This window comes from Sus scrofa, chromosome 14 (assembly GCF_000003025.6).
Source record: "Sus scrofa isolate TJ Tabasco breed Duroc chromosome 14, Sscrofa11.1, whole genome shotgun sequence".
In the NCBI taxonomy this organism is placed as follows: domain Eukaryota; kingdom Metazoa; phylum Chordata; class Mammalia; order Artiodactyla; family Suidae; genus Sus; species Sus scrofa.
The window spans coordinates 140,933,392-140,958,867 of record NC_010456.5 but is presented as its reverse complement, the minus strand read 5'-3'; the positions used below and the strand labels follow the sequence as shown (position 1 = coordinate 140,958,867).

The 25,476-nt window shown below is 59.2% G+C and overlaps 1 protein-coding gene across 15 annotated transcripts in view; it reads left to right on the top strand.

Annotated features, from left to right (window-relative positions):
- The window catches only part of CFAP46 (cilia and flagella associated protein 46), an 86,717-nt gene that overhangs the window by 43,938 nt on the left and 17,303 nt on the right, over positions 1 to 25,476 (top strand). For all 15 annotated transcript variants that reach the window (XR_002338873.1, XR_002338871.1, XR_002338872.1 and 12 more), the window contains exons 26-43: positions 446 to 584; positions 1,428 to 1,611; positions 1,771 to 1,930; positions 2,787 to 2,992; positions 3,666 to 3,809; positions 4,472 to 4,621; positions 8,846 to 8,994; positions 9,602 to 9,700; positions 10,495 to 10,627; positions 10,859 to 11,005; positions 12,588 to 12,791; positions 12,882 to 12,988; positions 16,081 to 16,242; positions 17,006 to 17,141; positions 20,725 to 20,913; positions 21,530 to 21,718; positions 22,963 to 23,352; positions 23,661 to 23,831. Coding sequence is in view for 10 of the 15 variants with exons in the window: in XM_021073900.1 (XP_020929559.1) it covers positions 446 to 584; positions 1,428 to 1,611; positions 1,771 to 1,930; positions 2,787 to 2,992; positions 3,666 to 3,809; positions 4,472 to 4,621; positions 8,846 to 8,994; positions 9,602 to 9,700; positions 10,495 to 10,627; positions 10,859 to 11,005; positions 12,588 to 12,791; positions 12,882 to 12,988; positions 16,081 to 16,242; positions 17,006 to 17,141; positions 20,725 to 20,913; positions 21,530 to 21,718; positions 22,963 to 23,352; positions 23,661 to 23,831 (3,059 nt within the window). In the remaining 5 variants the exon portion in view is untranslated. The remainder of the gene's footprint in view (positions 1 to 445; positions 585 to 1,427; positions 1,612 to 1,770; positions 1,931 to 2,786; positions 2,993 to 3,665; positions 3,810 to 4,471; positions 4,622 to 8,845; positions 8,995 to 9,601; positions 9,701 to 10,494; positions 10,628 to 10,858; positions 11,006 to 12,587; positions 12,792 to 12,881; positions 12,989 to 16,080; positions 16,243 to 17,005; positions 17,142 to 20,724; positions 20,914 to 21,529; positions 21,719 to 22,962; positions 23,353 to 23,660; positions 23,832 to 25,476) is intronic.

Genomic DNA, 25,476 nt, shown 5'->3' with positions numbered 1-25,476 from the left:
CGGCCGCTCAGGAAGCGCCTGCGCAGGTGAGCAGGGGAGGGCGGGGGACCGCTGGTGACCCACCAGGCGGAGGCCTCCCAGGGCCAGCCTGCGATGAGCCCTGAGCGGTCGGGTCTGAGAGGACTGACGGGCCGGCCCCAGGGCGGTTCCCGGGCGTCATTTCTGCGCTGGTGGCCGGGCCCCCGGGAGCCGCTCTGCGTGTGTCTCAGGAACGCAGGCCAGACTCCGCGAGGCTGCGTGGCTGCCTCCGCAACCTGCGGTCGCACCCGCTGCCCGGCTCTGTGCCCGGACACTGCGGCCGAGTTGGCCTGCGGGACGCCTGGTCCTTCAGGCCGTGGGGGACCTGGAGCTGCCAGCCTGGGGCGCGCGCCTGGCAGACCCTGCACCCGGTGCCCCACATTCCCGGGCCCCTCCTCGGCCCCCTGAGCCCCCTCTCCCTCTGCAGGGGCCGAGGACGACTTGACGCTGCGCGCCGCGCTCTACGGCCTCCTCTTCCACAGCTACGCCGACCAGGATGACTGGGAGGGCGGCCTCAAGGTGCTGGACGAGGCCCTGCAGGTGCTGCCGCGGACCGCGCACCGCCTGTGAGTGTCCGCAGCACTGGCTTCACCGGGGCCTCCTCCCTGCCGCCCCCACCCCGCTGCCGCCGCCTCCTCCCTGCCGCCCCCGCCCCGCTGCCTCTTCCTCCTGCCGCCCCCGCCCCCTGTCTCCTCCTCCCTGCAGCCCCCGCCCCCTGTCTCCTCCTCCTCCTGCCGCCCCCGCCCCCCGTCTCCTCCTCCCTGCCGCCCCCGCCCCCTGCCGCCTCCTCCTGCCGCCCCCGCCCCCCTGCCGCCTCCTCCTTCTGCCGCCCCCGCCCCCCTGTCTTCTCCTCTCTGCCGCCCCCGCCCCCTGTCTCCTCCTCCCTGCAGCCCCCGCCCCCTGTCTCCTCCTCCTCCTGCCGCCCCCGCCCCCCCGTCTCCTCCTCCCTGCCGCCCCCGCCCCCCTGCCGCCTCCTCCTGCCGCCCCCGCCCCCCTGCCGCCTCCTCCTTCTGCCGCCCCCGCCCCCCTGTCTTCTCCTCTCTGCCGCCCCCGCCCCACCCCCGCCTACTCCTCCTCCCTGCAGCCCCCGCCCCCTGCCTCCTCCTCCCCCTGCCGCCCCCCATCCCTCCCCCTCCTGCCACCCGGAGGCTCCCACTGTCCCCTTCCCACTGATGACTTTATCTCCCTACTAAGAACTCAACGCAAAAAGTGGGGCTTTAACACCCAACACACAGACAAATAATAAACTAAAACACGGCACAACACAAAACCCCCAAGACGCTCAGGCTTCGTTTTGTTTTATCTTTGTAATTAGGAAGATGGACAAATGCCTTAGTTTGGGATGTGTTCTCTCTATGTAAACTTTTCATTATTCAATTCAAGCATTCATTTCTCTCACTTCCCTTCAGCTTGATTTTCAAACACATGGTCATCGCGAAGGCCAAACTTGGCCAGAACTTTATGATGGAAATTCAGAAATTCAAAGACCAGAGTGAGGGCTACTTGGCACACATGTGGCACCGCCTGGCCCTGAACTCCAGGAGTGTCCACGGGGAGCTGACCTGCTACCACAACGCCATCCAAGCCCTGCAGGTGTGGCCTGGCAGCAGGTATCTGTAGATAACGCTGGGGAGGGGGGGCACGAAGGTAAAGACAGGTGAGAAGGAGCTTCTGGAAGATGGAGGGACAAGACACCCTCCTTGTGGTTCAGAGGCTGCTGAAAAACAGGCCCTTTTATGTTTGATCCCAAAGAAGCCGGAGAGCGAGTGGCAAAAGGTTGACTACATCATGGAGTTTAGCCAGTGGCTGTATCACAAACAGTTTCCTCTTGAAGACGTGGTCTTCCACCTGAAGTGGGCCGTCGACATCCTGCTGCAGATGCAGCAGGACAGGGGCACACCTGAGCCAGCAGGTGAGGGAGGGCAGGGGAGGGGAAGCCCTGGGGGCGGGGCCGCGGGAAGAGGCGGGGCCGGTGCAGTGCTCGCCCCCCCCGGGGGGCGGGGCGGGGCGGGGCCTAGGGCAGTTCCCCTGGGGCTGGGGCAGGGCCGCCCTCTCTGGTGGCTCCTGGGCCCACACCCTGCACAGCAAGCTCCTGTGGACTTGGGGAGGTCGGGGCGCACCCTGCCCCTCTCTCAGAGCGTGTCCAACAGGCCGGCCCAGCCCAGTGCTGTGGAGTGAGGGCACTTTCTAACAGAATGAGCCGATCTCGCTAAAGGGAGGTGGTGGGAGCCAGAGGCCGGTATGGACAGGGACGGGGAGGGGCAGCCGGGCCAGCCTAGAGCTCTCACGGAGGCACTGGCCCCAATAGGACGGGTGCTCTGGGCAGAGAGGGGCCTGTGACGACTGGCCCAGGCCAGGTTCTGATGGACCCACCTTCCCAGCACCGAGGCGGCCTCCTCGTGGGCCTGCAGACTTCGGGGGTCCAGGAGAGAGGCTGCCTCCTGACCACGTGTGCTGGGGGCTCGAGGACCCTCCACGTGACCTCTGTGCACCCAAGCCCAGCAGGCAGAGCCCAGAGCCCAGGGCCCCTGCAGACCGGTCGCCTGTGGCCTCCAGCCCGGAGCCCTGGGAACCCGTTCCCAGGCTGGTCTTGGCCCTGGGGGTGGTGCCCCTTCTGGAAGAAGCCCAGGGCGGGGCTGGTGGGCACTGACAGGGTGACAGACAGGGGCCCTTGGGTCAGGGCAAGGGCTGGGCGAGGGCAGGGAGGAGTGACGCAGCCCCCGGAGCCCAGTCCGCGTGTTGCCAGCGGCAGGCGCCCTGTCTTACAGAAGAGCACGCATCCGCTCAGGCCACCCTGGAGGGTCCAGGCCCCGAGGACGCCAGGACCACCTCCCTGGAGGGGCTGCGGAGTGTGCGGCAGCTGGAAGCGCTGGCCCGCGCCTACACGCTGCTGGCCCTGGTGGCCACCCCGAGCGACGCCCGCCACCAGGACTACTGCCTCATGGCCTACACGTCCCTCTGCCGCATCTGGCAGGTGAGGCCAAGGCCACCACCCCGGGGGCCCAGGACCCCAGTCTGGGCTTTCAAAGGTGCCCCCAGGACTGTGTCCCTCCTGCTCGGGACTCCTTGGAGGAGGGGCCTGGCTGCTCCCTCCAGATGGGCCCCTCCTCCCCCAGCGCCCTTGCTGGACACCCCCAGAATCCTGTCTTCCCACCCGCCTGGGCCCCGGCTTCCAGAACCTTCTCTGTGACCCACTCCATGCCTCCTCGCTGCCCTCCTTCCCCACCTCCCCACCTTTAGAGGCCCCCAGGGCCTCCCACGGGCAGTGCACCCCCACTGGCAGAACGGAGACCTAAGCAGGACAGGCCTCTGGTCTGGGGGCATTGCCCGGGGCAGCAAGAAGGACTGGGGAGGCGTCCTTGGTCTCAGTGCCCCAGGCCCCCCACGCCCACCACACAGCCACCTTCACGGTTCTCTGAGGAGTTCCAACCGCTAACATGACCCAAGCGCGCCCTTCGCTGGAGACGGTAAACCGCCTCAGCCTCCGAGCTGCCAGCCCGTCTTCAGGCTGCCCCTCAGGCGCGTGCCCGCGGGGCCAGGGCCCGGAGGAAGCCCTCCGCGGGCGCCCCGGCCTCGGGTCCCCGACCCGCCCGCGGATCTTCTGGGAGGCGGGTGGACACCTGCACACTTGGATTTCATTTTTGCAGGTTTCTTTTTCAACAGCAGGAAGATCCCTCTCAGAAAGTAAAATCCCAGCAGCAGCAAGTTCACAGTTGCTGTTGCCTAAAAAGGAGAAGGAGAAAAGCCAAGACCGAGAGAAGGACAAGGACAAGGGCAGAGGTCCCAAGCAGGTGCCGCGCCCTCCCAAGTGGCAGGCTGTACCCCGCCACCCTGGGGTCACTCTCCCAGAGGCAGCAGAAGGCGAGGGCCCGCCCGCTCGCTCCTGTTTCCTCTCCAGGGGGACAAGGGGGGTGTCTGGCTTCTCCCTGGCAGCCACGGGCATTGTCTCGACGAGTCCCTCTGCCCAGGCCATCTGGGTCCTGGCCGGGCAGGCAGGCAGGCAGGCACCTGTTGGGGGCCGTGAGCAGTTTCTCTGTCTTCCTGGGGCCCAGTCACCCAGAGCTATTGCCCGCCACGGGGCTGTGCTGGCTGCAGCCGCCTCACAGCCGTCCCTCCTGCGCGGCCTCCAGGGATACGGCTCAGCCTGGCCGGGGACGCTCCCCTCACTCCCCCACCCCGGACTCCTGAGCTGAGCGAGGGCAGGCAGCCTCCATGTGCCCGCCAGGAAGTGGTGTTTTGCACCTAAAGTGGCGGGTGGCTCCCGTGGCTGGGATGCTGTGGTGCTGAGATCACAGGGAGGGTGGCGAGGCCCTGGGCTGGGAGGCCGCAAGGGTGCCCTGCACCCGTCCCCAGGGCGCTGCCTTCTCCGGTCTTACGTCCCGTCCGTTCCAGGGGCCGGGTGTACGTTTCCAGCTCCACCCCTGACAGCAAACCCTGCCTTCCCGCATTACAGCTTCACAGCCCGGCTGCTGGCAGACGACTTGAAGACCTACCAGCGAGCCTCGAAGAGTGGGCTTCCTACGCCTGCCCCGAAGAAGTGGTGGCTGTGTTCCAGCAGGATCGAAGCGACTTTACTATCAACCCATGGAGTGTGGAGAAGCCGGTGGGTGTCGCAGGCCTGGTCGCACACCTGCCAGCCTGCATCGCGGGCTTGAAGCCATAGCCACGGCTTTCGGCTGGGAAATAGGCCCAGAGACGCACACGAAGGTGCGGGTTTGGCTTAGTGGGCTGTCGGCCTCCAGCCCCTTCCCGGCACCCCCTCCCTGAGCCGCCGCCTCCGCCTGAGGCCGCCTCCGCCTTCCCCTTGGGCTTCGCCACGCGGACGCCACCCTAAACCTGGTGATGTGGCTGAGCCCGTCCTTACTCCGTGGTGGCTGTGACAGGCGCCGCAGACGGGGCGGCTAAAGCGGCAGAAATGGCTTTCCCTCACAGTTCTGGAGCCGCAGGTTCAAAGCCTATATCACTGGGCTGCAACCAAGTTGTCCCTGGGCCACATTCCCTCTGAGGCTCCGGGGGTGGGGGGGGTCCTTCCTGCCTCCTCCCCTGCGGGGACTTGGGGGTTTCTGGGCTCGTGGTCCCCACGTGCTGGGGCCTCTTCTCTGTGTCTGTCTCATCTCCCACTTTGGGGCCTTTGTGGCACCCACAGAGGTCACACGTGGGCTCCAGGGTGGCACCTGGCGATGTGGGGCCATGATTCACCCACTCCCTTGCCTGTTTCCTGTGCTTTTCGGGGACATTGGGTGCAATTTCTCGCCATTGGCTTCCGTCCTGAGGGGTGTGCGGGCGTCCTCGGATTCCGGTCATGGCCATTGCCGTCGCTCCGTGGCACGACTGGACCACAGTCTGCCTGCCAGTCCGACCACGGCTGTGGCCACAGGGGTGGTTTCCAGGCGTGGCCGATACAGACGCAGCGGCTGGGGCTGTTTGTGGGCACGTGTCCCGGGGCCCCCGTCCCGCCGCAGGGTCTCGGCGTCACGGAACCCCTGTGTCTCCAGCAGCCTTCCCTTGGGAAGTGGTGGCACCAGGGAGGCCCTGCCCCGGGGGTCCCGCCACCCCCGCCCTGCACCCAGCCTGGCTCACCGCCCACCTCTGGCCCCTTGGTGAAGGCGGGACGCTCCCTGACGACAGCCAGGCCGGACGCCGTTCGCTGCCTTTAGGCCACTTGAGTATCCTCTTTGGCGACCTGCCTGGCAGCCCACTGCCCAGGCCTTCCTGAGCCCTCTGGCTTCTCCTGCGGAGCTAAAGGAGCGGCTTTTCTGTGCTGGAAGAAAGCCCTGGACGGTGTCTGATGCCCACTCTGTGCCTTCACTCTCCTGAAACTCCCCAGGCCAGGGGTCGAACCCCTGCCATAGCAGGGACACCACCAGCTCCTCACCCACTAGGCCACCAGGGATTTCCTGGTTCCTAAGAGTTTTAATCACAGATGTTTGTAGATGTTTCATCAAATGCTTTTCTCCATCTATTCAAGTGATAATGTTTTTCTCTTTCTTATATTAATTAGGATGTTTCCTAATGATTTTTTTTTTTTTTTGCTTTGTGGTTTTCCACATTGTTTTCTTTTTATTTTTTAATTTATTTTTTATTGTTCTTTCCCCCAACACACTCCCCCCACCACTGTACAGCATGGGCATCCAGTCACACATGCATGTGTCCATAAATTTTTCCTCCCACTGTCGTGCTGCCTCGTGAGTATCTAGACACAGCAGCGCTCAGTGCCGCACAGCAGGATCTCATTGCAATCCATTCCCAAAGCAGCCGTCTGTGTCCTCAACCCCAAGCCCCCAACCCTCCCCCTCCCTCCCCTCCCCCGGGCACCCCGAGTCTGTTCTCCAAGTCCGTGAGTTTCTTTTCTGGGGAGAGTTTCCTCTGTGCTGTACGTTGTTTTCCACTTAATCCTTGCCAGACGCTTCCCAGGCGGTTGGTCTCAACCCCGTCTTGACACGGATGGAAAGCGCGAGGCAGAGCACTTCCAACAGGCAACCTGCAGAAACCAGGTCTCAGAACTCAGCATCCTCACTCCCAACGCAGGGCCGCTTTCCCTTCGGCTGTGTGGGGCCTCACGCAGACAGCAGGGCGGGAGGTGAAACCAGTGCTGTTTGGAAGAGCACTGTTTTCCGTCTTGGATCCTTGATGCTCTCGATTAAATTCCTCCGAATATTTGAATTTGCCATGGACACCAGACATCCTCCCACAGCGTCTGTGATGCGTCTGAGTTGTTAGCGAACAAACACCATTTATACCTGCGTCTTGGGCTGTGCCAGTAGGAACAGAAAACGTGCCACCTTTATCAATTTCTCACCACATGGGATTTTTCCTAATGATTATCAAGATAAAGTCAACTTGGTTGATAAGCATTATTCATTTCATAATCATCAGATTCAACCTGCTGATGTTTGTTTGGGGTGTTTCCCTCCATGTCCATGAGAAAAACTGCTGTTTAATTTTCCTTTCATGCTACACCCTTGTCGGGATCTGGGGCGACGTCACACAGACTCTGGACGGCTTTCTGCTCCCGATGTGTCTGAGCCCAGATGTGTGCGTGTCTCAGCCCCTGGGGACACCGCTAGGTGTCCCCCGTTTAGCTCAGTTCTGACACCAGCTGCCCAGGGTCGGTGCAGGCCCCACTGGGTGAGGGCTCAGTCCCCCGAGCACCGCCCCCCCCAGACGCCAGCCACAGGTGCCGGGTCCTCAGGCCACAGCACCTCTGTCCGCCGCCCCTCCTCCTGTTCCGTGTTTGCTGTGACGGCTCCCGGAACCCGCGGGACACTTGACCCACGGGGTTGCTGGCCTGCTGTAGAGGACGTGGCGAAGGATGCAGGTGGCCAGCCCGACGTCCCCGGGGCAGGTCTGGAGGGGTCGGTCCTGAGCACAGGGGCGGCTGGCCCCGTGGAGCTGGGATGCACCGGCCATCCCCCCGCCCCCAGCCCCCAGCAGCTCAGAGGCTCCCAGACCCCTTCCCGAGGGGTTTTCACACAGGTCCGGCCACAGTGGACCCCCGGCCTGGTGATTCGCTCAGCCTCCAGCCCCCGCCCCCCCGGACATGAGCTGAAACGGGGCCGGAAGGGTCCGCTCTCTGCTCACGTGGTGCTTCCTCTGGCCCCCAGCCCCGTCCTGACGCTCTGGAGGGACGGCCAGGAGCAGCCCCATTAGCCTGGACTCCGATGGGTGGAAGGGGCCTGTGAGCAACCAAATCCCGAGAGTTTGAGGAGCTCAGGGCCGGGAACGGAGACCAGCTGCACGAGGAGTCTTGTGTCACAGTGTCTCAGTGAGAAAACGTGCTCCTCCTCTTTCAACGCTCCTTGAGTCTCCTCTCGAGTGAGCTGAGCTGTTTCTCCCGAGCCGTTTGGAAGCCTTTTCCTGTGTGAGGACCGCCAGGCCGGGACCTACTTGGGTGCAGCTGAAACTGTGGACCCGGTTTATCTAATGGTTACGGAGCCTTCAGACTTTATGTTTCTTTGTGATGTCCTGGTGGGTATACTCCTCTAGACGGTCTCCATTGAAGATAAAATTAAATTGACAGTGTTATTCCAACATCCTGTGATTATCTTTCAGTGTCTGTAGAATCCATATTTCTGTGTCCCCCACCGCCCCGTCTTGAGCAGCCTCACCAGGAGTCATCACTCATTAGTCTCTCAGGAAGCCGCAGACTTTCCAGGCTCCCTAGATGCCACCGGCTTGGGTGTAACCCCTGGAGGGGCTGTTTCACTTCTTTGCCCTCAACCCTCGGGTGCAGACTTTCAGGCCCCAGTGGGCCCTCAGGTCCACGCTGCAAAAGCAGAGGTCCAGAGTCACGTTCAGCCTCCCCGCGCCCCTCGGTCAGCAGACAGTCCAGGCCCCAGCCGGCAGCTCTGAACCTCTGTCTTCTCCCGCGTCCTGGCCCCGTCTCTTCCCCTGTGGTGTTCACTCTTCAGTGCTTTTAAGCAGATTTTTAAGACAGTTTATCCGCCTTTTCTAAGTTTCCGCTGAGGAATAAATGTCTATCAAACCCGGCCTGCCGATATCGGAACGGGATTCCTTTGTGTGTGTGCTCACCTGTGCGTGTGTGCATGTAAAGAAATGGAACAAAGACTTTAATTGGGATGCCAGCAGGTGGAGCTTCCTTGAGAGGATCTTTCGTGTTCTTGGTGCTGAAGATGTCAGGTGCCCACACGTGACAAGGCGAAGGCCCTTCATGAACATCCCCTGTTCGCTCCGCAGACACCTGCGCCCCAGCCTGCGCGCGTGCCGCAGGGCGGGGGGCGGGGGGGGGGCGTCCTGGGAGAAGGGCCCTGGGAGCTGGGCCTCGCCTTCCTCCCCTGACCCTGGGGCTCGCGCTCTGTTTCCGCAGACCTATGCTTTGTACTACGTGGACCGCCTGGTCAAGGCCCTGCAGGATGCCCTCCTTCCTGAGCTCACCATCCCGGTCCTGCAGCTGGGGCTGCTCATCGCGGCCTCTGTGGTGGAAAGCCAGAGCCTCGAAGGCCTCTACCACCTCCGGTGGGTACACGGTGGACTTTCAGGGAAGCTGGGAGACGTTCAAGGGGCCAAAGTGAAAAGTCACCCAAAGTAGTTGAAAAATAAGACTTTAAAATATTCATTCCATAGTCGACCATTTATAGAACCAATAAAGTCCTTAAGACTCATAAAGCCATAGTAGTTTATTTGAAAATCTCTGTCTGGCCCTTTAGAGACTGTTGTTCTAAGGAGAGTGAGAGTAAGGGGGCATCTGGGTGGGGAAGGAGGTGCAGTGATTCTTTGCGGGGTTTGTGCAACTTCGCTGTCAGCTCGAAATCATTTCAAAACACAGCTGTTTCACGAGAGATGCAAAGCAGAGCATCCGGGCAGAGCGCCGCCTCTGCGCCCCATCCTCGCGCTAAAGGCGCCCCAAGGCTCTGCAGATGCCTCAGTAAGATACATGAACAAAGGTGGAAACCAGTTCTACCTGAAATCCGATCGAGCTTCCGTGCTTGCCCCGGTAATTCTGCTTAGCTTTAAAAATCACTCAAAGCATCCTCAGATAATCCGCTTCTCTATCCTTGTGCCAATCTGCACCGAGCCCTGAGCCCAGCGCGGCCTGACGGGCCCCTGCTCTGTCACCCCCCAGGCTCGCCCTGGTCTGCTCTGACCTGAGGTTGAGGGAGGCAGCGAAGTACCACGAGGACGCGGCCGGGCAGGCGCACATCACCGAGGTGGAGCAGGCCAGGTCCGTGGGCTGGGCCCAGGGCTGCCTCCTGCCCTCCGCTCTCCCCTCTCGGCTATGGCCCTTCCGGCCCCACAGCGGCCGGGCAGCGGGGGGCTGGGGGGCCCTGGACTGGGGGCAGTGCCTGGGGGCACAGTTCCTCCCTCACCCACCCCTCCCATGTGCGGGCACCTCCTGGCCGTGTGGGTGGAGCAGCAAAGGTGTGGGGCGGGGGGGGGGGGCCTCTGTGGTTGGTGCCGAGCTAGGAAGGAAGGGCCGGGGTTCTGGACGTAAAATTGAGACTTGTTGTAAACATCCGGGTCAGAAGAAAGAAAAAAAAAAACAAGGAGTTCCCGTCGTGGCTCAGTGGTTAACGAATCCAACTAGGAACCATGCAGTTGTGGGTTCCATCCCTGGCCTCGCTCAGTGGGTTAAGGATCCCGCGTTGCGTAGCTCTGGTGTAGGCGGGCGGCTACAGCTCCAATTAGACCCCTAGCCTGGGAACCTCCAAGTGCTGCAGCAGCGGCCCTAGAAAAGGCAAAAAGACAAAAAAAAAAAAAAAAAAAAAAGCCATCCAGGTCAGGGCGTCAAATTAATAGCTCTGTGTATGAGTCGAGTTTGGAAAAGAGAACACACCAGACACGTAAATTTGGGAGTCCCATGTGCTGTAAATCATGGGAGCTGTTAAAGCCGGGCTGTGAGCAGTGGCTCCTTGGGGCTCTTTTAATGTGTGCCTCTTTGATTGCCGCGGAGACTGAACATTTTCGGGGACCCTGGTTGTTTTCTTTTTATTTTAACGCGTGTTTCACTTACGTTAGCTGCAGAAAAGAACTTGCCTTGAAAAAGGAGAGAAACAGGGGACCGCTATTGGAAGAAAGTCTACTAGCCCCGAGCGAGGCCCCGGCTCCCGCTCGGCAGGCAGAGATGAAGCCCCTCGTGGCAGAGGACAAGGTAGCCTGCTGGGCAGCGGTGCCTCAGCCCCTGGCCCAGCGGGGTGGCGACGACCAGTGCCAGCCAGGGAGCCCGACTTGGCCTGACCGCGGGCCGCCTCCAAACCCTGTGGGGCTTTCCTGGGGGGAGGGGGCGGGGAGGGCGACAGGTGTCCCCGTGCGGCCAGAGGGGGCTGCAGGGCTGCGCCGCGGGGCGCCCCTGGTGTGGACGGTGCGACCCGCGGTCTTGCAGCTTTTGATGATCAACCGAGAGACCGGCAAGGGCCTGGATGGAGCCGCCCTGCCTCAGCTGTGGACCCTCAAGGCGGAGGTGCTGCTGGACATGGGCCTGTACCAGCCCGCGAGGCTGCTCCTGTCGGAGGCCCACCTGGCCTTCCAGGTGAGGCGCACCTGCCCTCGCAAGCAGCCCCTGCCGCCCCCCAGGCCCGCGAGCCGGCTCGGCCCGGGAACCCGGGACCATGTGTGCCGAAGCCTGTCCCAGAGCGGAGACCGGGCTCCGCGGGCTCTGCCCTTTGCGCCCTCCATCGGTCTGCTCCTCCGTTTCCCGAGCTCACTCTTCACAGTGCTTAGTGCCCCTTGCCCAGAACCGCTGTGCGACCTTCCGAGACCTCTGTTTTCTCAGGCCAGAGGGTCCCTTGTTTGGACGTGTGGGCGCTGAGGCCTTGAGAAGGCACTGCCTATGGGTCTGTTCTCAGGGGCAGGTGCATGCCAGGGCCCCAAGCCCGTTTTCAGCCCTGCTTCTCAGTATGGGCCTCGTGAGGTCTCCCTGGAAGCCTGGGGCTCGCCAGGCCCCTGGGAAGGGCGTGGCTCCAGCCTGGCTGCTCAGCCTCAGGCCCCTGCCGTCTGCCCGTCTGCCCGGCTTCTTGGGCCTGCTCAGCCCTGAGCACACAGACCTGTGGCCCTGTGCTCTCAGCCCGGACTGGCTCTCCCACGGCTCCTCAGCTCCCGAGGCCCCAAGCCCAGCTTCCTCTCCTGGCCGGGCTGGTGCTTTCTCCCTGGGCTCTGTCCCCCCGCCTCAGGGAAAACCCAGGACAGTGCGCGTGGATCTGCCACCGGCCCCACGAAGATTACAGCTCCTGGTTCCTGCAGCGCCAGCAGCTCCAGGGCCTCAGGCAGTTCTGTGTCCGTCCGGGGTTGAGAATTGTTCATGGGAGGGTAAGGCAGAGCTCCAGAGCCAGACAAGCTGTCAGCTGTTTTGGAGAACTCCAGAGAGAGAAAAACCCTTTTGAATAAAGGTGTGAAAATGCAGGCTTTGGAGCGTCCGCTCTCAGTCCAGGCCCTGGGACAGGTGTGTGCAGCCCAGACCCAGGACGGGGCGTGGCCTGAGAAGGGACCGAGAGGCTGCGGGACTGGCAAGGCAGCCAGGGTGGGGGCTTCGGCGTTCTGCAGCCAACAGCCTCCCCCAGACGGAGGGGGAGCTGCTGGGATCCAGGGGTCAGGACCCGTAGGGAAGTGGTTTTTGTTTTTGTCTTTTAGGGCCACACCTGTGGCATATGGAGGCTCCCAGGCTAAGGGTCGAATCAGAGCTATAGCCACCAGCCTACACCGTAGCCGCAGTAACGCCAGATCCAAGCCGTGGTCTGTGACCTACACCACAGCTCACGGCAACGCCGGAACCTTAGCCCGCTAAGCGAAGCCAGGGATCGAACCTGCATCCTCATGGATACTAGTCAGATTCATTTCCACTGAGCCTTGATGGGATCTCCGAGAAGTGGGTTTTATCACAAACTCAGGCGTCAAGCCCAGCCCTGTGCCCTCGTCCTGCAGGCACATCTTCAGAGAGGCATTGGGACAGTGTCTGTCTCTGTCTCTGCCTTTCTCTCTCTCTCTCTGTCTCTGTCCGTCTCTCAGTCTGTCTCTGTCTCAGTCTCCCTGTCTCTGTCTCTCTGTCTCTGTCTCTGTGTCTGTCTCGCTCGCCCTCCCCTCAGTCCCGTCCCGTCCCGTCTACGCCTCTGTGTTAGGAGCTCAACGATCCCTGTGCAGAGTCGAAATGCCTGCACCTGTTGGCGCAGTTGGCGAACAAGGAGAAGAACCACGGGCAAGCGAAGGAGCTGGTGGAGTGGGCCCAGCGCCTGGGGGGGGGCGCGGAGTTCTGGTACAGCTCCTCCCTGACGCTGGCCGAGGCGCTGCTGTCCCTGGAGCCGCTGGAGAGGAGAGAGGCGCAGGTGAGGGTGGCCCTGCTGGGGGGGGGCCCCTTCTGGGGGGCACGGCCTGCTGGGGGGGGGGCGCTGCAGTGACCCCACGGGCCCTCCCAGGTCTGCCAGCTGTTCCAGAAGCTCATAGGTACCTTCGACGTCCTCAAGAAGGAAAGACCCAACCAGATGCCCATGTTGGAATTCATGACCACGGACCTAGAAGCCAGGTAGCTTTTTTGAGGAAAATGTTAATTAACGTGAAAGTCGAGGTTTACTTTGCTCCGTCTGTTCACTGGTGGCACGTCAAAGCTGCCGCCTTCCGAGGGTCACAAGACAGCGGCCCCGCAGCCTGGCCCGCGCCCCTCGCGCCTTCTCCAGGCCTCGGGGAGGCGCCACCCCGCCCCGCGTCTTTCCTCTGCACGGAGCCTTTCTCCTGGGACGGCTGGGGGCCTCCCTTGTCCCTGAATTCTCGGGACACCCACCTCTCAGTGCCCCTGGAGCGGGAGGCCTCTAGGGCTGGGGCAGCTGGGCCACTGGGCTGTGCCCACAGGCAGGCCGGACGTCTTCCTGGGGTCCGCCCCTTCTAGCTGCTCTCTGCTTTGCCACGGAGGCAGCCCCAGGGTCTCTCCAGCTGCTGGTGGCCGGGGGTTTGTCCTGGAAAGTGCTGACCTGCCGTGTCGCAGGGACCCTCCCAGGGCCTGCGAGTCGGTCTCCCGAGTCAGATTTGCAGATTCCCACCTAGTCCCTTCTCGCAGCCGCATCTGCTCTGCTGACAGGGCCGTGTGTCGCCTGCCTCGGGCTCTCTCCACTCTCCCTGGGTCTTTGCTGAGTCCCTCTGCTGAGAGGCTCCTCGCCCTGGGGCGGCCCCTGTGGCCGCGCTGTCTCCCCTCCCCTGAGAGCGATGCCCCCCCCCATTCCCCCCATCCTCGGGAACAGACTGTCAATTCCGAGGGGGCTTCTTTTCTTTTTTTTTCCTTTAGGATCTCTGTTGCTTTGTTGGTTTTCTGTCTAGAGGATCTGCCCATTGATGTGAGGGGGGTATTAAGGTCTCCTACTATGATTGTAGTCTCATCAATATCTCCCTTTATGTCTGTTAATATTTGTTGTGTGTATCTGGGTGCTCCTATGTTTGGGGCATATATGTTGACGATAGTAACATCCTCTCCTTGGATGGATCCCTTAATCATTAAGTAGCGTCCTTCTTTGTCTTTCTTTATGTCTTTTGTTTTAAAGTCTATTTTGTCTGATATGAGTGTTGCGACTCCTGCTTTTCTGTCATGTCTATTGGCGTGAAATATTTTTCCCCACCCTTTCACTTTCAATCTATATGTATCCTTTGTCCTAAGGTGAATTTCTTGTAGGCAGCATATTGAAGGTTTTTGCCTTTTTATCCACTCAGCCACTCTGTGTCTTTTGATTGGGGCATTCAGTCCATTGACATTTAAGGTGATAATTGATAGATGATTATTTATTGCCATTTGATCCTCGTGTTCCAGTTGATTCTATGGTTCTCCATTCTTCCTTTCTTTTTTTTTTTTTTTTTTTGGTTGGATGGTCTCCGGTTATTATCTGCTTGAGTGTATTTTTTTTTTCATTTTTTGCAAATGCAATATTTGGTTTTGGCTTGTGGTTGCCCTGTTTTTTAAGTATGCTAACCCCTTCCCATAATTGTGTGTTTTAGCCTGATGGTCCTGTAAGTTCAAACACTTCATTACTATATTAAAATTAAGAAGAGAGACATACATATAAACAAAAAGGGTTATTTACCTCCTGACATCCCTTGCCCACATTTTATGGTTTTGATGACTCTTTTTTATTTTTTTCTTTTTAATTTTATTTTGTTTGAAGCATGTTCATGATTAAATCTGTATGCTGGCTTATTTGAGTGACTGCTCTCTGATTGCGTTTTCCTCAGTCCTAGTTCCTCCTCTTCTTCTTTTTTTTTTTTTTCTTTTCTTTTTTCTTCCCTTTCCTTCCTTTCTTTTTGGTTTAGAGAAGCCCTTTCAATATTTCCTTTAACCTGGGTTTTGTGTTGCTGTATTCTTTAAGTTTTTGTTTGTTGGGAAAAATTTTTATTTCCCCTTCTATTTTAAATGATATTCTTGCTGGATAGAGTATTCTAGGTTGCATATTTTTTCCTTTTAGCACTTTAAATATCTCTTGCCATTCCCTCCTGGCCTGTAGTGTTTCTGTAGAGAAATCAGCTGATATTCTTATGGGGGTTCCCTTGTAGGTAACATTCTGTTTTTCTCTTGCTGCCTTGAGGATCCTCTCTTTATCACTAACTTTTGCCATTTTTATTATGATGTGTCTTGGTGTGGGTCTGTTTGGGTTCAGTTTGTTTGGGGCCCTCTGTGCTTCTTGTATCTTGAATCCAGTATGCTTTAGATTTGGGAAGTTTCCAGCGATAATTTCTTCAAATATATTTTCCATTCCCTTATCTTTTTCTACTCCTTCTGGAATTCCTATTATGCGTAGATTGGCCCGCTTTATATTATCCCATAGGTCTCTTATATTGCTTTCCAGTTTTTTGATTCGGTTTTCTGTCTGTTGACCAGATTGAGTGATTTCCATTATTCTATCTTCCATATCACTGATTCGTTCTTCTGCATTATTCATTCTGGTTTTTACTGCCCGTAGTTCAGTTTGCATCTCTGCAAATGAATGTTCTAGTTTTTCTTGGCTCCTCCTTATATTTTCTAGCTCCTTTCTGAGGGTATCTGCATTACTGTTCATATCTTCTCTTAATTCCTTCAGTATTTTCACTATCTCTCTTTTGAACTCCAGGTCTGTCTGACTGCAGAGATCTGTTTCATTGTTGACTGTTTTAGGTGAGTTCTCCTGTTGGTTTGACTGGGGGTGGTTTCTCAGCTTCTTCATCTTGCTTGTTGTTTTCTTTCTCCTGAGGGAGTTGTACTCTCCGTTATCGGGCAGTGTTTGCCTTGTCACTGCCGTGGAATATTTCCTGAGGGCTGGCGTTGTTGGTCAATCTTTTTTGAGGCAGTGTGGCTTTTCTGGAGTGTTGATGGGGCTAACAGTGTTTCTTTGAAGCAAGGGGCTTCTTTTCTTAAGGGAGTGGCCTTGAATTTCCAACTGGATGCGAAACGCTTGGCCTAGGGACCTGTGGCTTCCCAACTCTGTGGCCTTGTGAGCAAGGAAGGTGGCTTGTAGGATTTCTGGTTTTCGAGAAACACTCAAAGGTGTTTCTTCCCACCACCCGATGAAAGTGAGAGGTGGGTGGTGGCTGTGACCTGGGTCACCAGAGGGGCACGTGTTGAGCCGACTCTCAAGAGCCTCCCCCCGCCCCTCCCCCCGGCAGGTGCGTGAGCCTCCAGATCAGAGCCATGCGGGAGCCCCTGGAGGACCCCCTTCTGCTGGCAGAACTGGGTGACCGCTTGCTGGAAATTGAGGAGAAGTTTCTCAGCTGCGGCTACAAGGAGAGGGGCGTGGACATGAGGCTGGAGCGTGCCAAGATGAGGAGGTGCGCGGCCCCCGCAGTCCCCGTCCGTCCCCTGGCGCGCAGCCCCCGGCCCAGCGCCTCTGGCCATCCGTTCCCCGAGTGTCCTGACGGCACACCCAGCTCTCCTCCCGGGGCAGCTCCCGTCGGCCACCAGGGGGAACTCCTCCTGCAGGGCTGCCGGCCCGCACAGATGCCCCCACCCCAGACATGTGCCCTGGGCATCCGCAGCCACTTGGGGACGCCCCCCCCCCGCCAGCGACCTCGTTCCGGTTCTTCCACCTGGGTGTCGCACCTGCTCAGTCTGTGCAAACGCACTGCCACAGCCTCACAGCCCCCCATCACCCCCCACACACCCCCGCCCCAGCATCGGCACCACAGCCCCGGCCCACCCACGCCTCGACCCCTGTCTAGGACGAACGCAGGCGCCACCCCCGCGTGCACCCATGCAGCCACCTACACGTCACCCTCGACACGTGGCATCACCTGGGGCCCAGCAGTTCCAGCAGGGCTGTGGTCACTCTTCCTCCCGGGACCTCTTGGAGCCGCCAGCCCCACCCGCCACCGTCCTCAGCCCCCCGCCCCCCATTATTCCACATCTTTTTAAAATTTTTGTTTGAAGATATATTGAGACTATCTTTTCAGGTAGAACATCTAGTTATAAAGCTGAAAGTACTGATAAAATATACAGTATAGTTACCTGAAAATTACACACACACCTTCTGTTAGAACTGATGACCTGATGCTTTGACGTTCTGGTTCTAAACTCCATTCTTCCCCGGCGAAGGTTATCTGCCCAGAATGAGAAAGACGAAGAGCGAAGAAGTGCCTGTTACCTGGAAGTGTGTGACCTGGTCCAGAGGGCGGTCGCCGAGGAGGAGGCGGCGTTTCACCGCGTTCGGGGCCTGCTGTCCCTGCAGGAGGTACGTGTGGGGCCTGGGCCCTGTGACGTGAATTTTACCTCGATTTTTTAAAATCTGGAAAACCGTGGGGGAAACGCCTGGGTATTCGGAACCTCAATGGCATACCTCAAAATAACCATGGACCAGGAAAATTATTTTGAACTGTGGTTGGTGGGGGGACCCATGAAAATGTTTAAGAAATCTCTAGTGTAGTACTTAGGGGAAATTTTATGGGACTAAGCACCTGTACGAGAAGAGAGAAGAGATCCCACCTCAGGGTTCTCAGCCTCTGCCATATGAACATAGAAAGAGCGTAGAAAATTAAAAGTAAGTAGAAAAAAGGAAATTGAAGATCGCAGTGCAAATCAATGAAAGATAAAACAGAAAAAACAGACAACCCCAAAGGACCCATGTATAGCACAAGGAACTATACTGAATATTTTGTAATAACTTATCAGGGAAAAGAATCTGAAAATGTAGCTAACGTATATGCAGCTGAGTCACTGTGCTGTGCATCCGAAACTAACACAACACCGTAAATGAACCATGGCTTCAATTACAAAAAAACTAAAAAAGAAAGAGGAGTTCCCACTGTGGTGCAGCGGAAACGAATCCGACTAGCAACCGTGGGATTGGAGGTTTGATCCCTGGCCTTGCTCAGTGGGTGAAGAATCCAGCGTTGCCATGAGCTGTGGTGTAGGTCACAGATGTGGCTCGGATCTGGCGTTGCTGTGGCTGTGGTGCAGGAGAGCAGCTGAAGCTCCAATTAGACCCCTAGCCTGGGAACCTCCACATGCCACGGGTACGGCCCTAAAAGGACAAAAAGACAAAAAAATGAATAAATAAAAAAGAAAGAGAAAACAAACATTAAAAAGAAAATCGGTAGAAGCAAAAGCAGTTTCTTTAAGAAGGTCAATAAACTGACAAACTTCTAGCCAGACTGGTCAGGACGGGGGAGGAGAAAATAGCCAATGTCAGCAGCAGCCGGTGTGACACCACCATAGACGCTGTGCAAATTAAAGCGAGCATGAGGGCACATCAAGAAAAACTTAATGTCAGCGTATTTGACAACTTAGACGAAGTGGAGACATTCCTCGGGGGACACAACCACCAAAGCTCAGTTGAGGATAAATCGGTAGCCTGAATAGCCCTCTGTCTAGTAAAGAAACTGAATCTGTCGTTAAAAGTTTGGCTACAAGGAAAACGTCAGACCCATATGAATTCACTGGTGAATCCTACCAAACAGTTACGGCAAAATTAATACTAATTTTGCACAAACTTTTTGAGAAAATTGAAGAGGAAGGAATACATCCCAACTCTTCTGTGAGCCCGGTGTCACTGTGATATAAAACCAAGATGACGACGTGCCAAGAAGCCCGCTGGAGACCATTGCTCTGCGTGAGCATAGATGTCTAAATTCTCAGCAGAAATGTAGGAAATTAAACCCAACACTTAGAAAGAGGAGAAGACATCAGCTCCAAGTGGAGGTTGCCCCAGGACTTACATCCGAAGACCAATCAACTTGGTTCACTGTATAGTTAAGAAAAAATTTAAAACATACCATCATCTTAACAGATGCAGAAGCATTTGACAAGATCCAACATTTATTTCTGATTAAAAAAAAAACTCTTAGAGAACTTTTTTTTTTTGGCCACTTCTGCAGCACATGGAAGTTCCCAGGCCAGCGACCGAATCCCAGCCAAAACCGTGACCTGCGTCGCCACAGTCCAGATGCTTAACCCGCTGCACCACAGGGGGAACTCCTCTCCGCAAACAGTTAATAGACGGGAACTTCTAGCGCTCTCGTCATCCTCAAGGTTGGAAGACGGGACGCTTTCCCCTTCGGTGAGGAATGAGACAGTGAGGTGGCCTCCGCTGCTTTATTCAGAATTGGTTGGAGTTCTAGCCAATTCAGCAAGGAAAGACAAAGACCCTAAAAGCATCGAATTGGAAAGGAAGAAGCAAACTGTCTCTGTTCACAGGTAACTTGGTCGTCTGCACCCAACACCCTGTAAATCTCCGAAGTGATGCAGTAAAGCTTCTAGTACCACGGGGTGAGCCAGTGAGGTTACAGGATATGGGAACGATACCCACACATTAACTGTGTGCTTCCGCGTGCTGGGGGTGACCTCTGAGATGTCAACAGTTTTAAATACCATGAGAGCAAAATATGAAATTTGACAAAAAGGGAAAACTCCTACCCTGAGAACTACAAAACACTGCTGAGAAAGAAAAAGGCTGGCTAAATAAGAGCCGTATCAAGTTCATGGCTCAGAAGACTTGACCTTATTGAGACGTCAGTTCTCCCCTCAACTGTCTGCAGTCCTGATCAAGGTACCGCAGGCTTTTTTAAAGGCAGAAAAATTGACAAGGGGATTTTATATTTACGTGGAATTGCAGAATACGTAACACAGCTTGGAGAAAGAAAGACAAAGAGCGCTAACTCGAGATTTTAAGACTTAGTAGAGCGCTGCAGGCATCAGGACCAGGTGGTTTTAGTGTCAAAATGCACAAGCATCAATGGAACATAGCAGAGAATCCGGAAAACTGGTTTTCAGCAAAGGTGCACCGAGAGTTCCATGAAGCGCCGTCATGAAAACAGTGGTCCTGGAGCAACAGGGCCCCCACGTCGGAAAAGCCACCCCCTCTCGAACCCACAGCATGTGCAAACGGTACCCCACAATGGGGCATAGGCCCAAATGTAAGCTCTACAGCTGTGGAACGTGCAGAAGAAAACACAGGGAAATGCACTTGCAGCCATGGGCGTTCAGCAAAGGCTTCTCACACAGGACGCCAAAAACGTGACGCCGTCGAGTGCAGTTATGGCTCGGACTCCGCCTTCAGGAGGCACCACTGAACGAATGAAAGACAAGTCACAGACGTGAAGGAAAGCTGCGAATCCCTGACCTGACAAAAGTCTTGTATCCGGAGCAGGTCGAGACCTCCCAGACCTTTAGAACAAGGAACAGGCAAAATAAGCGAAACGGACATTTCTCTGAAGGAAATACATGGCCGGGGGAGAAGCCGTGGGAAGATGCCCGGCTTTCGTAATTGCTAAGTCAGGGCAGCAGGCAACCTGCAAGCGCAGCGAAAAGCCTCTCGCGCCTCAAGCGGTCCCAGCTGGAAGGACGGGCTTCGCCAAACAGCAGCCGAGACGCGGAGGACCTGGGACCCGGGTGCTGCTGGGGACAGTTTGGTGAAGAGCGAAGCCAGGCTCCGGGGCTGACCCCGGGCAGGTGAGAGCACGGTGTGTCCACACGCGTGTCTGCAGTGGCCCCGCGGGGAGCAGCCGGCGCGCAGGTGCCTGTGAGCCAGGGACCCGGCCCGTGCGGCACGAACATTGCGTCGGATCTTGGTAAGGCCACCGAGCGCCCCCGGCCAGGCGGAGGACACACCGCCGGACCCCGCTGACCTGAACTCGGAGGAAATGCAGGCGGGTTACGGAGCCCCACAGTGGCCAGGGGTTTGCCGGAAAAGTGGGGGCGGGCAGAGGTGGGAGGAGGGGGCCCCGAGGACCGAGGGGGCTGGGGGCCGGGGCGCCTGCATCGTCTGCATTGGGGGAGCAGCCGTGCGGGCCACAGGCCCTGAGGGCCCGACGTCTCAGTTACAGAACATCAACAGCCCGCTGATGCGGCGGCTGGCGCGGCTCAAGTGCAGCCTGGTGGAGGTGTGTCTGGACCTGCTGCGGCTCACGTGGGAGGAGGCCCAGGAGCGGGAGCTGCAGCAGGGCTCCGTGGACCGGCTGCTGGCCGACTACTTGCGGAGCCCAAGCGACTACACGTCCGTCGGCCTGGTAACTGGCGCCCTCTCCGCCTGGCCGGGCCCCCGACCCACAGGCTGGCAGGCTGCGCGGGGGCCTCGCCCCTGGGCCTGAGCCACGGCCAGCCCGAGGGAATCCGGGAGGCTGCATTTCCCGTGTCCCCCTGGGATCTCTGACCAGAGCGGGTTCCCCGCCCCCGAGGCTCCCCTGAGGCTCCCCTAAGGCTCCCCACAGCCCCCCGCAGCCCCCCGAGGTCCCCCCGCAACCCCTTCGGCTCCTCAAGGCCCCCTGAGGCTCCCCGCAGCTCCCACAGCCCAGGGAACTTCAGAAAGGCCCTGACGGTCTGAGGCCTGACCGGCCGGTGGAGTCAGGGTGGGGTGCCCGCTGGGCCCGAGGTGGGTCAGCATAGGAAGGGCACGCAGCGAGGCCGTCTGCTAAAATCAGTTATCCCTGCAGGACATTTGTTTGAGGGACCCAGGCTCTGCCCTTGTAGACCTTGTCACGTTAACTTGACCGCACTCTACATGCGTCAGAGTAGCCCCCCAATGGAGCCGAAACAAACTCCTGTTGAAGGCTGGATCCGCAGACTCGAGACCCTCCCACAATGCGGGGCGGGGCAGGGCCTGACCGAGGCCTTTGTGTCCCTCAGAAATGGTTCACCCTGAAGCGGACCCTGACCCACACGGTGCTGGCCCAGCTGGGGAGCCTGCAGCCTCTGTGCGCCCGCTGCGTGGAGCTCCGCGCACAGCTGCTGGGCCTGGCCGGGAAGGCCCTGCACCTGCTGGCCATGCGCGCAGATCCCGTGCGCCCCGCCTTCTACTGGGAGGAGAGCCCTCTGGTACGCACACCTGCCTCCAGCGGGTTCACAGACCTACCACTGCCTTCAGAACCCACAGTTTTAGCACTCCGTGATGTCGGCAAGAACTAGGTTGTGAAACAGGCCTGGAGCTGCCCTGGTCAAGCAGGGCTGTGGGTGGGGAAGGGAGAGAGAGACGGGCAACAGGCCTGCCCACTGCGGAGGGAGGGGGACACGAACTTGGGGGGCAGAGCCCTGGAGGGAAAGTGGCCTCTTTGCAAAGAACAGGCGGAGAGGAGGGGCAGGCTTGCCCGCCCCCGCCCCCCAGCTCTGCAGGGGGCCTGGGCTGTGGCTGTGGCCCAGGGCTTAAAGGCCCCCATCCTGCTGCCCACCCCCTGCACCTGCCCCCACGGTCCAGGGAGACCCTCCCCACTAGGGGCTGTGTCAGGGCACCCCCTTCTCTCCAGCACCCCCCACAGGCAGCCCAGCAGGCCCGGTGCCCTTTGGGGAGCCCCCATCCCTCAGAAGGAACTCTGGTGACAGCTGCTGCCACTGTTGGCCTGGAAGCTCCCAGTTCCTGCTTTAAATGTCTGGCAGATGCCACTTCCTGTGAGTGGAAGGTGCCTGCCCGGCAGTGGAGCCAGACTCGCCCACAGACCCTGCTCTTTTAGGAGGACTCCAACCCCGGGGGGGCAGCTAGGGCTAGGTGCCCCCGCCTCATGCCCGGCCTGGTGTGCAGGCCCTGGGGTCAGCCAGGCCCTGGGGCATGACTCGCATTTGGGTGAATTGATGGAGTTTGGCCCCTCGTTCAGCCAGTGTTTGTTGAGCACCTGAACATGGGCCGTGAGTCAGGTGGACATGGGCCAGGCACTCACCATAGCCCGGCTGGGGGGTGCTCTTCCTGGGGCTGCCGCTTATGGCGTGACCCCGAAAACCCGAATTCTCCTGGGCCTGATGCCCCAGGAGGTCCCCTGGGCGTTTGGAGGACCCCACCCCGGTGGCCTGTCCTGCAGACAGGCCCATCCAGGTCCCAAAGGGCCTCGTTTTTGCCTTTGTCCCCGGGGCCCTGGGGCACGTGGGTGCCTGGCCCGCTCAGTCCTGACTGGCCTGCTGCCCGAGGCAGGCAGTTTGAAGGACTGATGGGCCCCACTCTGGCCGCACCTGCCAGACGCCAGGCTCTCGGACCAGTGCGAGGCCCACCCAGGGGAACTGCAGCGATGCCTGGCCGTGACAGGCACCCCCGTCTGCGCTGACGTGCGGGCTGATGGGAGGTGCGTTGCCCACAGGCGGGTGCTGAGCCGAGCAGCCTCAAGTGTCTGGAGACCATCCAGGAGGAAGGGGACGATGAGGGGCTCCACTGCGACCTGCCGGCCTCCAGGGCGGCCCCCGAGGAGCACAGCAGGAAGGGCTCGGATCTGAAGGCTAGGGCGCCCGCCTCGCCAGCCCCGTGCTCCCAGCCCACGGAGCCCGCCCGAGCCCGAGTCTCGCATCTGCAGAGGAGGATGGCGCTGGCCCGGCGGTACCTGGCCCAGGCGTCCGAGGTGCTGCTGCAGTGCCTGCAGGTCGCCCTGGGCAGCAGCCTCCTGGACGTCGCTGCAGCCGCCAGCCTGGAGCTGGTGGAGTGCAGCAGCAACCTGGACCCCGCAGCCACCTGCCAGTTCCTGGCACTGTCGCAGGTGTGTCCTCTGCGAGGCCCCTCTCGGTCACAGGGGCCCGGGGCTCGCTCCAGCCGGGATGCCTTGAGGTCCTGCCCTCCTGTCCCGTCTCAGGGCACACGAGCGACGGAAGCCCTCCGAGGCCTGCGTTTCTGAGGCTCCGCCCATTCCTCCCTGCAGCCTGAGCGGCCAGCCCGCGGGCTACAGCGGCAAAGGCCTGGCCCGGCCCTGCCCTGCAGCTCTGCCTCCACAGGGTGAAGCACGTGGGTGCCCGCCCCCTGGCCCTGGCGGGCGCCCAGGCCCCTGGCAACCTCCCGCGTCTGTTTCAGAGCTGCTCGGCCTCGGAGACCATGCGGGACATCCTGCTCACGGCCACGGCCGACACCAGCAGCTCGCAGCTGGCGGCGCTGCTGCAGCTCCAGCACAGGCTGAAGCACCAGGGGAGGATGTCCAGCAGCCTGTTTGCCAGCGTGGAGCAGAAACTGGCCACCATATCCAAGGTGACCAAGCTGGGCATGCCCTCGGACCCTGCTGCCTGGCCCGAGGCTCTGCGGTTGCTCAGACGGGGCCCATGTCCTAGCCTGCTGTGTGGTTCTGGGAGGGTGTCTCCGCGTCTCTGAGCTGCAGCTTCCTCGTGGGCCCTGTGGGGACCGCAGCCCGCCTCCTGGTGACTGCCAGGGTCAGTGGACTCACAAGTACAGGTGCAGCAGAGGGGGAGGCGTTGGGGGGGGGGTCTTCTGGGGCAGGGAGCTGCTTTTAGGCCTCGCTGTTTTAGAGGAAACGTTTTAGACTGAGTCAAGTTTTAGAGTTAATTCTGAAGGAAATTCATAGAGCACGACAGCTGATAGCAGCACCTTTGCTTTCATTTGGACGAAAAGACAGGAATTGAGGATGTAAAGAAATGACGCTTGATACAATTTAGCAAATCCGGTCAAGCCCACCCTCCTCCTCATGGTCGCGCCAGGCTGACCTCGGGCCCCTTGACCCAGGCTGCTTTCGCTCTTTTTGACTTTTGGGGACAGGACCGTTCGCTGTGTGGGACCGTCTAGTGCCCCCGGGAGCTTTAGCCGCAGCCCTGGCCACCCCTCAGCCGGGTGCAGTCAGCACGTCACCGCGTGTGACAGTGTCCCCAGACGAGGCCAGTGGAGCAGGATTGCCCTTGGCCAGGAGCCCATGCCTTGACCATCCTGAAGAGCAGAGGCAAGAGGGGGCCAGGCCAGCCTGGAGGAAGCGGCGGCACAGCCTGGCACCTGCCCCGAGGAGCGTGTGTGTGTTCACCCGACCTGGGGGGCACAGGCCGGTGGGGACGAGGTGGCTGCTTCAGCAGGCGCTGCTGAACCTCTGGGCGAAGGGCCGGTGGGTATGGTGCCTGCCGTGCTGCAGCCCCAGCTCTTCTGCAAATGAGTGGACCCCTGGGCAGCTGCTCCCTTTGCCTCCATCCCTCCCGCTGCCCGGGCTCCCACTGCGCTCACTGGTAGGGGTGCTGAGGCACCAAGCCTGTGTCTGCCCAGCGCTGAGAACAGGCCCGGGTGGCAGGGGCTTGGTCCACGGGGCTGGTGCTGCTCCCCTTCTTCTGCTGGAGCACCTGCACTGCCCCCGCAGGTGGGCGGGGAGGTCCGAGTGGAGCTGCCTGGATGCTGGGAGGAGGCGGCCTGAGGGTCGCTGGCCTCCAGGTGTTCACGGGCACATTGCAGACGGGGGAAGGATGCCCAGCCTGGGTGGGGGAGGGCGACGCGGGCAGCAGAGGATGCCCAGTGGAAGAGGGAGGATGGAAGAGACGGCCGGGGCGGGGGGGGCGTGATGCTCTAATGGACAAACGTTTGCTCCAAGTCTTCGGGACGGGAGGGGAACACGGAACAGAGACGGTTCTGACAAGAGATGGTGGTTGGGACTGTCCCTCAGTGAGGAAGCCCCCAGGGTCAGGAATTGCATCAAACACCAGGCAGGCGCGCCGCGCGGACCCCACCTGCCTCTCTCAGCACATAGCCGCCAAGTGACCAGGACAGAAACCCAGGGGCGCCAGAGATCTGACTGTCATGACAGCAGCACTTGGACACCAAGCAGAATAAAGACACTTTTAGACAAGCAGGAAGGGAGGCGCTGTGTCACCAGGCCACCTGCAGTAAAAGGAAAACCAAAGGAGAC